The following is a 14472-nucleotide window of genomic DNA, read 5'->3' as shown; positions in this document are numbered from 1 at the left end:
ATGCATCGGCGGTAACTTTACTCTGAGGTTATTTGCACAAGCTTTGCATTATTTGTAAAGCTTTCTGAATCCATTAGTTTAATTATTTGTGTCTGATTTTTCTTTTTTTCCTCTCTTCAGCTTTTGGAAATGCCAAAACTGTAAGAAATGACAACTCTTCCAGATTTGTAAGTATGCAGGACGAGCTTCTGTGGTTTGGAAAAATGATCTCGTGACACACATTCTTTTTCAGAAAGCTTTTGTTTCTTGAATACTTGGTGTGCATGTCCTGTGTGCTTATACTGTTTGTGTTTATGGCAACATTACTCCAGAATGTGTTTTCATGCATGTGAGGTAGTTTGACTATCATGCATGTGAATATGTTTTTTCAAATACAGGTGATTTTCTTGGTGTCCTCCCTGTGTTCCCATGTAATCTGAGACCCTGGATCTTCCCAGTAGACGGGTCCACACGCCCCCTCAGTCTGAGCAGGCTTTGCACATTTGATATAGTACATGTGCACATGCCTCAGGAAATGCTCTTTACATAAAGCGAGCAGGACGAGGCCTTTCACCTACACTGCGCCGCCCGTTCCTCTGCGTCTCGTATCTCTCTGAATCTGATTGTTGGAAAAGCAGAAATTTAATGCCTATCTCTAACATAGGTCTGGCGTCATAAGGGTGATTAAGTAGCTGCTTTGGTCCTTGGAGACACACACACACACACACACACACACTGCAATTTCAATGTTACAATGTTACAATGTAACAATGTAACTGCAGTTGTAACATTGCCTTTGTTTTCCTCAAACTGCCCAGTTCAGTATTTTGGGGACGTCTGATCTCCTGTGATTTCCATCGCTGTTCATTTCTAAATGTTTCTAACATGAATGTTTAGTTAGCTGCAGTTTCTTCAAAGAGAAAAAGTCACTTCATCTTAGCAGCTGGCAGTCCATCCCAAAAAAGTCTATTTCAGTAACACCCCAGCCCCCCAGGACTGAACTTTGTTCTCCTTCTTGTGCCTGACGCTCGATTATTGTAAAAGAAAACGATTCTCCCAGCGTGTGCCAGCTCGCAGGCGAACTGCCAACCTACCTGTCGTGTCCCAGTTTTTGTGTCACCGTGCACACGGTTTTTAATCATCCGCCTACTTTTAGATGGCAGCACATGCCGGTGCACGGACATGCAGTTGTAGCGGTGAGCGTTATAACGGATTATGACCCTGATCTGTTTATATTTAGCTAACCTTCGCAGCAACCTCAGGCCCGCTCACCAGATATCAGCTCATCAGAACGCCATCGGTTGATCAGAAAACTATAAGTCAAGCTGGCTCTTCATTTTGCTGAGTGCAGCAGGCTTATTGAGTTTGGCTAAAACCCATTTACCAGCAGAGCTTGGCCTGTTCAGAGGAGCTGTCTGCTATTAATACATCAGAGGAGGGAAAAAGCCCAAACACAGGACTCTCTGTCTCAACTTCCAGGTTTCAGAGAGAGTCAGAAAAAAGGCCTGAATGTCATTTTTTAAAAAGAGGTCACGCCTCCCTGTTATCTTTAGGTGCTCGGAGTCCTTACACTTCTCCGACCGACTGAATCTATACGACGTTTTTAAAAATAGACAATGGCAATAAAATCTAACTGCTGCTCTTTGACCCTCAGGGAAAGTACATGGACATTGAGTTTGACTTCAAAGGAGATCCCCTGGGCGGAGTCATCAGTAACTGTGAGTAATAAAATGGAAAGAAAGCTTCTTTTTTTTCCCTGATTGATATTTTAAATATTTGTAAATCACATTCCTCCGAAAACGCCGTCATTCCAGCCTCGTCTTTCCCCCCTCGGCTCCTTGGCAGTGTTTTGGTTTGATCTCGCCTCTGTTCACATTGTTTTGTCTGAGCTGGTTTCCCCGGCAGAGGTCACAGAAACAAAGACGGAAGCTGACAGCCGAGGCACAAATGAACCTCTGTCTGCTCGCCTGAGTCAGTCAGACACAAAGATGGTCTGTGAGAAGCAGCTGCTGACATGTGACTTGGTCAGACCGAGCTGGCTAGCTACACGGCTGCTCTTCCAGGCCTGGATGGATTCCTGTCTGCTCATTATGTTTTAGACGAACCTCCTCTGAGCCTTCGCTGCTTCCTACGGCCGAGAATAGCTGGTTATGATTTATGAGAAGTTCTCAGTAGCGTTGGTAATGATAGTGGGGAGACATTTTTGGCATGCCTTTAGTCACAACATAACACAATATTGTTCCCGCACGGATGCTTGAATGTGTGTTTGCTTATCTGAGGCTGAGGGAACATTAAATAAACGCTGTTCAGGAGGCTTTGCAGCAGAAAGTGGAATCCTTCCTTCTCTTCAAAGTAAAGCTGAGTACTGAGTGTGGCTGGACATGGCTGTGCTCAGGTCACTTCGCTGCCCTGCCCCTGTGTCTGTCTGTGATGGAGGAACTGGTTTTCAGTGGCTTGTCTTGTCCTCTCTGTATCTTTAATCACAGCTCTGTATTGCTGCTGACAGCCACTCAGTTGTGGATGTTGTATTATTGATGTGCAAGCTCTCACGGAGCCACTAACGTGATTCGTGGCCGGTGGGTGTCACAATCCGCTGCTAACCCCGACAGCCCCGGGGCTGCAGCGACCTCTAGTTTGGTGCTTGCAGTGGAGCCACGACCACAGATCTGTGAGTCGGTGTTTAAACAGCCTTAAGTGCTGAAAATTGCCAAAAGCCGTTTTTATTTCCTTCTGATTTTTGGTCCCGGTCACTGTGGTCAGTTTGTTCCCCAGACTCTTCACTTGAGTACAACACCAACTCTTCAAGTTTCCTAAAATAAGCTGTTTTTTAAAAATAGACAAATTGAATGCTTATTCAGCCGGTGATGTTGCTGAGCAGCACAGTCGGGCTTTAATTAAATCGTACTCCTCCTGATGTGGTGAGAGGATGATGGTCCCTCTTTAATCAGGTGCACTCGGTTCCAGCCCCGGAGAAAGGGCTGACGTCTGATATCGTTCGTGGGGTTTCTTCCTGTGGTGTTTGCACACAGAGATAATTACCAATATTGGTTTGGTCACCTTGGAGACTGAAAAAACCATCGCTGGACGAGGATCCCAGTCGAGCTCTATAAATACAGACCGGGCAGCTTTAATTCCTGAGGCTCGGCTCGATATTTACTGCTGGGGGCACCTGAGAGTGGCAGCAGAAGGATTTCCTGTGCAGGCTTCTGGTTCGTCTTTGTGTGTCATTGTTTCCTTTTGTTTTTTCTTTCTTTCTTTTTTTAGATCTGCTCGAGAAGTCACGTGTGGTGAAGCAGCCGAGAGGCGAGAGGAACTTCCACGTCTTTTATCAGCTTCTGTCTGGAGCCTCAGACGACACGCTCAGTGAGTAAAACTGCTGGAAAAGCTGGTCGAATGGTGACCTGGACAGGAACGTAGAGCTGCCGGGATCAATGCCACTTTGAGAATCAGGAGAAAGACCTCAGAATGTGCACGTCTCTGGATGCTCGCAGTATGAATTAAAAAAATAGGCCTGATGTTCTGCTTACTGTTACGTTTACCGTGTGTATACTAAATGTGCCAATCCCCCCATGCAGCTGCATGAACACATGGCTAACGCATTAATAAGTCGCCCTTCCTGCCTAATAAACACCACGAGAACAAAGAGAGTGAAACCCACTCGCTCTGTTTGCGTTTCTGCTGCGAGGGGCCATTGTTTAATGTTCTTCACAAAGGAGAACAATATAATGGTCATTGACCCCAGAGCGCACACATCACTGAGGCTCTAGCTGTTGTTAATACTGCTATGAATGAAATCTGACACATGCACCCAGAAGAGGATTTCTCTACTAAATGACAGGGAGGCCTTTAAAGAGGGCAATCTGATCTTCCAGCATGATGTTCACAGCAGCAGCTCAGTGTTTGAATACACCGTGTCAGAACTGAAGGAGGGCAATACCCCAGGGCTTAGACACATTTTTCTAAAATTTCTAAGGCAACACCATCAGTTGTGTTTCTTTAAACGGGAATTGAATTCAGCATCTTCTATCGGCTCACAGAGCTGTGCTGGATTTTATGGGGCAGCTGGCAGGAGTGTAGTTACGCTGCATGAGTCTAAATGACAACCACATGGTTTGTGTGTCACAGGGAAGCTAAAGCTGGACCGGGACTTTAGCAAGTACAACTACCTGAGCCTGGACTCTGCTGCGGTCAGCGGACTGGACGATGCGGCTAACTTCAGGACAGTCAGAGTGAGTAGAGCGCATACGTGTGTCCGTATGACTGGTGGAGCCCGACGCTGCGCCTCACCCTCGTGACGTTTGGCACAGACTTTCCTCTCTGCGGGATTTCTGTTAACTCGGTGTGGCGCGGCAGAGCGAGGAGGCGGTCTGATTGCCCTGCTATCTCCACGGCAGAACAAACGAACAAACGTGCTTTGGCGTCAGTATTGCTGGCTGTGTCAACACTTCACGCCAGCGGCCCTCCCACCTGTTGCAAAACCAGGTGAACTTTGATCTTGACGGTGGATTAAAGACTGGTTTGTATTGATTAAACACAGGAAAAACTCCAAAAACAGAGAAAGCCACGGGAGAAAAGAGTTTCCTCTTATTGAAGCTCTGCACAAATATGTGCTATTTTGTCTTTGTGCGTCTTCTCAGCCTTATTGATGGTAACACAGAGGATGTTGTGTCTGGGAGAAGCGCTCTGCTATCTCCTGTGCTGTGTCATTAGGCCTGTTTCAGCATGCTTTGCTCAGCTACTGTATAAGCCCCTACAGCCTGCTCTGTCACTCTCTACTGTACTCATTCCCCCTCCTCACATCCTGCTTCTCATCGACTCCCACAGAGTTTTTAACGCTGTTCCTGCTGCAGCTGCGTTTCTCCACAGGAAGCACGAGACGACATTCCCTCCACACAATGACGCCGCCACACGGAGCTTTCTTTTCTTAAATGTTTATTTGTTGATGTTTGATTAAATGTTTGCGATTCATGAATTCTCCATCATCGGTCGTCACCGTTCACCGCTCTGTGTCTGTGATCCAGGAAGAGGAAGTTTGACTGTAATATGATGGACCGGGATTCCGTTAAAGAGATTTAAATATTCAAATTCATGATTTCAGGTGTTATGATAGCTTGTGCTGATATGTTTGATAGGATTTTGCTTTATATATATACAGTGTGTACAAGTTTGAGTGGATTCCACAAACCAGTGAGAAGACTAGATGTGTCTTTTTAATAAACTCATTGTGAGAGCACTGATCACAGAGCAGTGATATACACAACATTATCAGCACCTATTGTGTTGGTCCTCCTGACTCATCGAGGTATGGACTCCGCCCCTGAAGGTGTGTTGTATCTGGACCCAGATGTAGGTCCTGTAAGTCCTGTATGCTGTGAGGTGGGGCCTCCACGTGTGGGTCCAGCACATGGCTCGACTGGATTGAGATCTGGGGAATTTGGAGGTCAAGTCAACTCCTCAAACTGGCTGTTGTGCTCAAACCATTCCTGAACCATTTCTGACTTGTGGCACATTATCCTGCTGAAGAGGCCACAGCCATCAGGGAGCACTGTTCCCACGAAAGGGTGTAGATGATGTGCAACAATGCTTAGGTAGATGGTACGTGTCAAAGTAACATCCACATGGACGCAGGACACAAGGTTTCCCAGCAGAACATTGCTCAAAGTGTTACACTGCCCCTGCTGGCTGGCCTTCTTCCCATAATGCATCCTGATGTACCAGATGTTCATCACTTACCTGGGGAACAACCACCCAGCCATCCACGTGCTTCATCAGACCAGCCCACCTTCTTCCATCGCTCTGTGGTCCAGATCTGATGGCCACATGTCCAGTGTTGGTGCTTTCAGCAGCAGACAGCATGGAGACCCTGTCAGGTCTGCAGCTCCACACACAGCAACCTGTGATGCTCTGTGTTTTCTCACCTTTCTATCAGAACCAGCATGAACGTTTTCTGCAATTTGAGCTCATCTGTTGGACTGAAGAGCTGCTGTGGGAGTAAAGGCTGACCATAAGGGAGTCTTGGCCACCCATGAGCCCATCACTGGTTCAGCTACCTTGGATCACTGACCCCTGCAGATCAGGAACACCCCACAGGAGCTGACCCAGTTCTATCAAACGCTCCCAAATCCTTACGCTTGAAAACGATTCCTGCTTCTAACATCAACTTTAAGGACAAAATGTTCCCCCTCTCTGACACCTCCCGCCTGCTAACAGAGGCCATGATGAAGATATAATCAGTGCGATTCACTTTACCTGTCAGCTGTCAGGATGTTCTGTGTGATGTTTGTAGGTGTTCCCCTCTGCACCAAGTTGCAGGAACGTCGGTGCCTTAGTGACGTTGTTTCTGTCTTTTCCCTCTTCTCGCCCTCTTCCAGAACGCCATGCAGATCGTGGGCTTCATGGAGGACGAGGTGCAGTCGGTGCTGGAGCTGGTGGCAGCTGTGCTGAAGCTTGGCAACATAGAGTTCAAGCCAGAGTCGCGCTGCAACGGCACCGACGAGAGCCGCGTCAAAGACAAAAATGGTGGGCTTGGTGCTGCTGCGCCTTCATCGGACATATTTTACACGGTTTTGTTTTTTTATTCACAGGAGTTATTGTGAATATTTTCTCCTTTCATTTAACCCTTTTGACTCACTGGGCCTGGTCCAGAGTCACCGTCCCCTGTTGGCAGCTTGTTGTCCTCAAACAATATTTGTGTTATGATTTGCGTGACAAGAGTTTCACCCTCACAGCTGCTGTTTTTAGGGAAATCATTCATTTGCATTTTTCCCTCAGTGAGTCTTGGACAACCGTGCTTTCCTCTTTTTTTCCCACATTTGAATCAAAGACTGCATTGTTAATAATCAGCTGCAACGTGTTATTCAGATGAGTCCTCTGTTTTTGCTTTTCCCTCGACTCTGCCGGTGGGAACACCTCATTGTCGGGAATAAAACCCAAACGCTGAGGAGGTTACGAGGGTTGATTCTTCCTCCTTACAGCTTCCTTATGACGTTACCCTCTGATTCGAATCAAATGTAGAATAAGAACCATCACAAGATGAGACCTGATGTCTGCAAAAGCATTATCTGCGTGTCTTAATCCGTTTTCTGTGGCTACTTTGCAGATTTGAAGGAGATGTGTGAGCTGCTGGGGATCGAGCAGTCGGTGCTGGAGAGGGCGTTCAGCTACCGCACAGTGGAGGCTAAAATGGAGAAAGTCTCCACGACGCTGAATGTGGCCCAGGTCAGAGGCAGACTGGCATCTCTTTCACCTGCTTATTACACACACACACACACACACACACACACACACACACACACACACACACACACACACACACACACACACACACACACACACACACACACACACACACACACACACACACACCAAAGGGCCATTTCTTCCCGTTGACTTGCTTTACTGGCTGCCGACTCTGTGCCACTTCTACATGACAACGTCTGCATTATACATGTGCAGTATTCCTCCTGGAAATTCAAATGTAGGTCATATTTTCGAGGTTAGTGGGTTCATTCAGACTCTTCATATAACATTAATGCTGCAAACATGGGCCCTGTGTGCCCAGAACAGACGAGGAAAGGGTTTATTAGCCTGACTTTATAATCCTCATATTTCTGCTCATGTATGGCCGCTGCTCTGTTTCCTTTGAATCAGTGTAGCCACGATAGCTTTTTTTTTAAGGAACAAGTTTAGTTAAATTCTGCAGATATGTAATAAAATGAATCGTTGCCGATTCTGCTGGTTCGCTTTATTGTCGCTTCATCATTAACAGTGTCTTCATTCACAGGCCTACTATGCCCGAGATGCCCTTGCCAAAAATCTCTACAGTCGCTTGTTTAGCTGGCTGGTTACCAGAATCAATGAAAGCATACAAGTAAGCGATGTCAGGCATCTTTTTAATTTATTTATTTAGACTGACAAAACTCCACTGCTGTACTTTATTCCTAATGGTACCAATATTGTGTCCCTGTAGGCACAAACTAAAGCTCGGCACAAGGTCATGGGCGTCCTGGACATCTACGGCTTTGAGATATTTGAGGTGAGACAAATAGCAGCTCAGACCAGCCTTTTTTTATCCTGACAGGCCACAAGGACACAGTCGGACCATCCAAACATTTTTATTACAAGGAAAAGAATTTTGCCCTCGGCTGTTTGCGTGCATGTTTTGGTACCTGTGTGGAGCCTGTCGGCAGAAACGTAGAGCTGATAAAACCACACTGAGATCAGATTAGTTCAGTTTTTGTTGTTGCTCCTGGAGTTGAAATTATTTTTGTGGAAAAGTGGTTTCAATTCTCAAAGTCTGCATTTCACAGCAGGAAAATAGCCTTTGCACACTCTGCACGTCGTATTCATGCTGTTGTTACACAATCAAAGGTGATTCTGATTCTCAGCATTAACATCACATATTACAGCGAGACGTAGAACAGACGGCTCCATTTATGCTAACTGTATACAAAGTAATGCACCAAACGCCACATAGACAGCAGTGCATGTAAACATGTGACAGAGTTTGAACAGAATGACGGCTTTAAGTTTCTTTGTTGTGATGCACGATGCCCCCCGATCATGTCTTGCTCCTATCCCTGCTCGTTCACCCCACTCACTCTCGAGTCCTTCCTCTCCTCTCGTTGTTGTTGTGTCTGGGTCACCAGAATGGAGTAAGTAACACCTGCACCTGTTTGCTGTGGCCGCGAGCATGCTGTGATCTAAACTCCTTAATTCACCTCCCCGTTAAGGACGATTCAGGGCTCCTCGTGTGCAGCAGAGCCACGCGGCTGACAGGAGGCTGGACAAGCCAAAGTCACAGTCTGCTTAAGTCAGTTCAGTCAGTACACTTAACAGCAATGCACTCTAATGCAACAGGCCTGCAGTGAAGCCTACATGTATAACAGTTATGTGAAGAATGTGAAGCTCTCGGCCTTATTGCTTGTTGCACTAACAGGTGTTTCTATTATTAATATTAATGAGTGTAGAATTAAATGCTTTCTTAGAACGATCAGGTGTTTCAATAAGACTGAAAGCTGATTGCTGAGTCTTTATTTGGCTCCAGTTTTTAAACAGGATAACAGAAAGTGATTAGTTTAAAAATGGATCGTTATTTTGGAGAGATGAAAATGTATTTACTTTATTTATATCATGCTGATATTTGACACAGACCGTACCAACTTTAGCTCGCAGCATATTAAAAGCATCATAAAACGATCGTGTGTTAAATTTTAGTTTAAACAAAATAACATGGTCAACATGTCAGTTACTGAGCTTCAGAGGAACATTGTTCATCTTGGCTAAATGTTTATTATTCAAACGTGGAACCATTGATGAAAGTCTGTGAACATGAAGGCATTTTTATTATGTCCTTGAATGAATATTAACCACTTGTCATAAAAACATTGACTGTAGATAAAATAGTTTTGGTTTCTTTTACATGTTTCAGCCACGCATCTGCTGCCACTTTGGAGCGTGTGTGTGTGTGTGTGTGTGTGTGTGTGTGTGTGTGTGTGTGTGTGGACAACCTTTTCGTTTCTCAGTAAAAGGAAATTGTTTTAAAAACTGCTCCACTTGTACGTGTGGATCCTATTTCCTGGTCACTGAGAACCTCGGTTTGTCCTCTTCTCCGAGCTGTTGGACTAAACTGTCTTTGAACCTCTAACCGTAGCAATAAATGTTAACCTAACCCAGTGTGCCAAGAAGCATGACTCACCACTAAACACCGTCATGATTGACGACAATAATAAGTGAATGCTGTGGGGATTAAAAGTGGTCGAGGCTGTTATATAGTCAACGCTCCATCAATGTTTAATGAAATCTAATCCAAGACAGTTCACAGGAACGTGTTCTGATAAGAATTTGTCATTATCTGGTATTATTACAACCTTCCTGGTATCCATTGTTCAACGTCCAGATTGATTAGGTGTGTGCTCAGTCGGAAAATGAGTTAGCAAATCCTCAGAAGGAGCGAGCTGCTGTTCAAACTTATTATCACTGGTGTCATTTCAGAGGTACGGTAAGTGTCAGTGCGTGCAGCGACATCAAGTGATGCTGGGTTACAGTCATGCTTTACTCTTCGTTTTCTAAAAGCAGCTGTGCAGCTGTTGAGGATATGAATTCACTTTCAGGATGCGCAGGTGCAACCGTACTTTTTAATAAAACACAACAGGAAATTATCTTGGAAAAGTGAATTGAACAGACAAATCCAGTGGAAATGGATATGAAGGATGAGTCTCAGTTAGCCAAGAGAAGAAGAAGCTGAAGCAGATTTGACAGATAAGCTTTTAATACAATGAAAGATGAGATGATCCTTCAGACGTAGATTCCTGAAGTGTAGTACTTACAAACAGCTGGATGTTGGATATCCGGATATGTCGATGGTCCACCTGTCCTACCTTCTTCTAACCTGTTATTAAGCCACTCAGCAGACCGTTAGTGGCAGGAATTCTCTGAAATGCAGATGAACCAACACATTAACAGAAGTCTGACTGTTTTTCTCCTCCTGGTGCTACACCCACAGGACAACAGCTTTGAGCAGTTCATCATCAACTACTGCAACGAGAAACTGCAGCAGATCTTCATCGAGCTGACCCTGCGTGAGGAGCAGGAAGAGTATGTCAGAGAGGTGAGCGTGTGAATGGTGAACTCTGGGATTCAATTCAATTTTATTTATATAGCGCCAAATCACAACAAAAGTCACCTCAAGGCGCTTCATAGATACAGAGAAAAACCCAACAATCATATGACCCCCCATGAGCAAGCACTTTGGCGACAGTGGGAAGGAAAAACTCCCTTTTAACAGGAAGAAACCTCCAGCAGCACCAGGCTCAGGGAGGGGCGGGGCCATCTGCTGCGACCGGTTGGGGTGAGAGAAGGAAGACAGGATAAAGACATGCTGTGGAAGAGAAGAGAGACAGCCAAAGATTATTAATAACAAATAATTAAATGCAGAGAGGTCTGTGAACACATAGTGAGTGAGAAAGGTGACTGGAAAGGAAAACCTCAATGCATCATGGGAATCCCCAGCAGCCTACACCTATTGCAGCATAACTAAGGGAGGATTCAGGGTCACCTGGTCCAGCCCTAACTATATGCTTTAGCAAAAAGGAAAGTTTGAAGCCTGATCTTGAAAGTAGAGATAGTGTCTGTCTCCTGAATCCAAACTGGAAGCTGGTTCCACAGAAGAGGGGCCTGAAAACTGAAGGCTCTGCCTCCCATTCTACTTTTAAATACTCTAGGAACAACAAGTAGGCCTGCAGAGCGAGAGCGAGCTGTGCTGTGCAGGCCTACAGCTGTGCAGAATCTGCATCACTCTACGTGTTGGCGCTCTGCACACCTTTGTTGCGCTGGCGGCTTGGCGCTCGGCGCTCATCTGTTTAAGCTCTACAAGCCTCGCCCTTTGACCAGACGCATTATTACTTCACGTGTGTCTCTGTCATGAAAACCCTCTTCATTTATTCCCTTCACGTCTTCCCTCTGTGGATTCTTGGGGACGGAAATGGTCTTCCGCTCCAGCGAGAGTAAACACTCCCCGCTGCGGGCCTTTAGGCTCTGTTTGTTTTCCGAGCTCTGTGTATGAGTGCAGCAGTAGTGACCCCCACGCCACTTCCCTACTAACACCACCACCAATGATATTCCACTCCTGGCCTCTCTCCAGTATACTGCATGGGAAAATACCGCAGTGCTGGAGCAAGAAGGGAGGATTACCAATCAGGAATGCGGCCGGCCACCCGTCAGTTTAAGCTATGCCTCCTGTGCATCCGCCCCTCCCCCCTCCAAAATATCTGTCCAGTTGCTTACCCCGACCTAGGTTACCAAGCCGTTAGTAGCTATGAAGTTGATGGCTGCTAAAAAAAATTTTCAAGGCCCAGTGAACCTTTCTGAGAGGGCAAGATTGAAAGTGTTCCTCCTTTGAGTCTCCAAAGGGACTCTGGCCTCGACGTGAGGCAGACGGAGCCTCTAGGACATAACATCAAAGCACCGAGGACAATTATGTCTTCAGAACTGATGGAAACGCATCGGTTTATCCTGATTAAATCATTTTCAATAAACGCACTCGAGTTCAAGATGAAAGAAACAAGATCTGTGACCAACCCAAGTCTCTTTGTTTTTTCCTTCCCGGAGCATTTGTTCTCATTACGCCCATGTAAATATTAAGTGCTGCAACATGTGTCTCTGTAATTGCAGCACATGAATACTTGGTAAAGGTGATAGATGAGGTGCACGCTGAAAATGCACGTGCTGTGCTGAGCTCTCCCACATGCAGCGTACATCAGTCTCTAAAATGTACACAAATGTCTGTATACCTCTGCTTATGCATTTGTTACAGGGCATCGAGTGGACCAACATTGAATATTTCAACAATGCCATCATCTGTGACCTGATTGAGAACGTAAGTCCTGTGTCTGTTCTTGGCTTTTCATGTTCTCCACACTTGTTTCTCTGGAATAACTGAGAAACGCTAATTTTGGTTAAATCTGGATGATTTCTCCCGCTCTGTGACTCCAGAGGTGGCGTAAACCTCCTGTGTAACCTCATGATCGGTGTTGTTATTGAAAAGCAGTTCATCATTAAAGCTGATTTTAAGTCTGACGTTGTCTTAGCAAAATGAGATGATTATCCGAGCTGTTGTGAACAGATTGTTCAGCACTGTGAAACACATGAGCCATGACAGAATAATACGTTTCTACATTGAACCCTTCAGAAGTTTGACCCTAAACCTCCTTTTGTTTGTGCCAGAATCAAAACGGCATCTTGGCCATGCTGGACGAGGAGTGTCTGAGGCCGGGGACGGTCACTGATGAGACCTTCCTGGACAAACTGAACACCATCTGTGCGGACCACCAGCACTTTGAGAGTCGGCTGAACAAGAACTCAAAGTTCCTCAACGACCACAGCCTGCCGCACAACTGCTTCCGCATCCAGCACTACGCCGGCAAGGTACCCGAGGCAGCAACAATAACAGCTGACGGATATGTTAAAAAAGACATGTTAACAAATTAATAATATAATATTATGAATTTTTGCATAGGATAAAATCAAAGTGTAAAAAGAAGTAACCACTTTGTTCAACTTGTGTATGAAAATACCTTTTTGTGAATGGCTCACTTCCCTCTGTGTATCCAGGTGCTGTATCGTGTGGAGGGCTTTGTGGATAAGAACAATGACCTTCTGTACCGGGACCTGTCACAGGCCATGTACAAAGCCAACCACAGCCTCATCAAACAGCTGTTTCCTGAAGGCAACCCAGCCAAAGTCAACCTGAAGAGACCACTAACTGCTGGATTCCAGTTCAGAGCTTCAGTGGGCACGCTGATGAGGAACCTGCAGACCAAGAACCCAAACTACATCCGGTAAATCTGATCATATCGATTACACAGAAAGAGCAGTTTGTGCTGTTTGTGATTCTCTCAAAGTTTGCTTTGAAATCATTTTCAAATAGTCCAGAGAGTACAGCCGGCCTGCTGTTACTCTCACCGTCTAGCACGGTCTATTAATCTATAAAAAGCGCACTTAAGAGCTGCTGCTGTTACTGCAGCCGGCTCTACGCACCAGCCTAATATCTGCAACTTAATTTTTGCTTTCCAGCTGCATCAAGCCCAATGATAAGAAGGCATCCCACATCTTCACCGACTCTCTGGTCCGCCATCAGGTGCGCTACCTGGGCCTGATGGAGAACGTCCGTGTGCGACGAGCAGGCTATGCCTTCCGCCAGCCCTACGAGCCCTGCTTGGAGCGCTACAAAATGCTCTGCAAAAGGACCTGGCCGCATTGGAAGGGGCCTGCAAGGTAATTGTTGTTTATACCCTGAAGTGGTGACATTAGGGAATAGTTGATTAGGGGGGAAAAGAGGTCTTGGCCCTGGAAGCTTGCCAGAGCAAATCCCTTCAAGTTTTCAGTGTGAAAATGTGAGTGTGGAAAATGAGAAATGCTCCCAGGTGTCTTTAGCTAAGGCACTAAACTTGACTCTGCTCCCAGTGGAGAGTGTGTGACCAGCACTAATAGACTGTGGCTAGAGCGGTCCACTCCCAGGTGTGGCTGTGTGAATGCGAAGCAGCCGTTGCTAGAAAGTACTCGGATGACACAGAAAGAGGCAAAAGGGAAAATAATTAGGGGAGCTTGACAGCAGTTTACCCAGCAGACCATATGATCTGTATATTTAAATATGTGGTCTAAAACTCTGAGCTATAAAGCAACACTTTTGGCTGAGTTTGGTATGTGTAGATCTAAGGATAAGGAAACTGGTTCCCTCCTTTTTTCCCAGCTGTTTTCATGCATTCCTGTCCCCACTGTGTGCATATGCATGGATTCACATGCAAGTTAACTAAAGACGTGAGTGATTCCAGGGTAAAAAGGTTTGGCTGGTTCGGTCATGTTATATAAAAGCAGTGTGTCAACAGAGATGTTTTAGGTGCGTGTCGTCACAGCGAGCTTTGTTTGAAGGAAATGAAACCTTATGTTTCGGAACCACAACATGCCCAGACGTTCCCTCCTTATCTGTCTCCTCGA

At 45.7% G+C, this 14472-nt stretch overlaps 1 protein-coding gene across 8 annotated transcripts in view; it reads left to right on the top strand.

Annotated features, from left to right (window-relative positions):
- The window catches only part of myo1b (myosin IB), a 55484-nt gene that overhangs the window by 28462 nt on the left and 12550 nt on the right, over nt 1-14472 (top strand). For all 8 annotated transcript variants that reach the window (XM_026145214.2, XM_026145211.2, XM_080290998.1 and 5 more), the window contains exons 6-18: nt 121-167; nt 1634-1697; nt 3244-3342; nt 4105-4208; nt 6351-6498; nt 7079-7197; nt 7763-7849; nt 7949-8014; nt 10484-10588; nt 12293-12355; nt 12703-12903; nt 13090-13316; nt 13552-13752. In XM_026145214.2, coding sequence (XP_026000999.1) covers nt 121-167; nt 1634-1697; nt 3244-3342; nt 4105-4208; nt 6351-6498; nt 7079-7197; nt 7763-7849; nt 7949-8014; nt 10484-10588; nt 12293-12355; nt 12703-12903; nt 13090-13316; nt 13552-13752 — 1531 coding nt within the window. The remainder of the gene's footprint in view (nt 1-120; nt 168-1633; nt 1698-3243; nt 3343-4104; nt 4209-6350; nt 6499-7078; nt 7198-7762; nt 7850-7948; nt 8015-10483; nt 10589-12292; nt 12356-12702; nt 12904-13089; nt 13317-13551; nt 13753-14472) is intronic.

Source organism: Astatotilapia calliptera, chromosome 16 (genome assembly GCF_964374335.1).
Source record: "Astatotilapia calliptera chromosome 16, fAstCal68.1, whole genome shotgun sequence".
NCBI classification, from domain to species: domain Eukaryota; kingdom Metazoa; phylum Chordata; class Actinopteri; order Cichliformes; family Cichlidae; genus Astatotilapia; species Astatotilapia calliptera.
The sequence above is the reverse complement of the archived record's forward strand: the minus strand, read 5'-3'. Positions and strand labels throughout refer to the sequence as shown.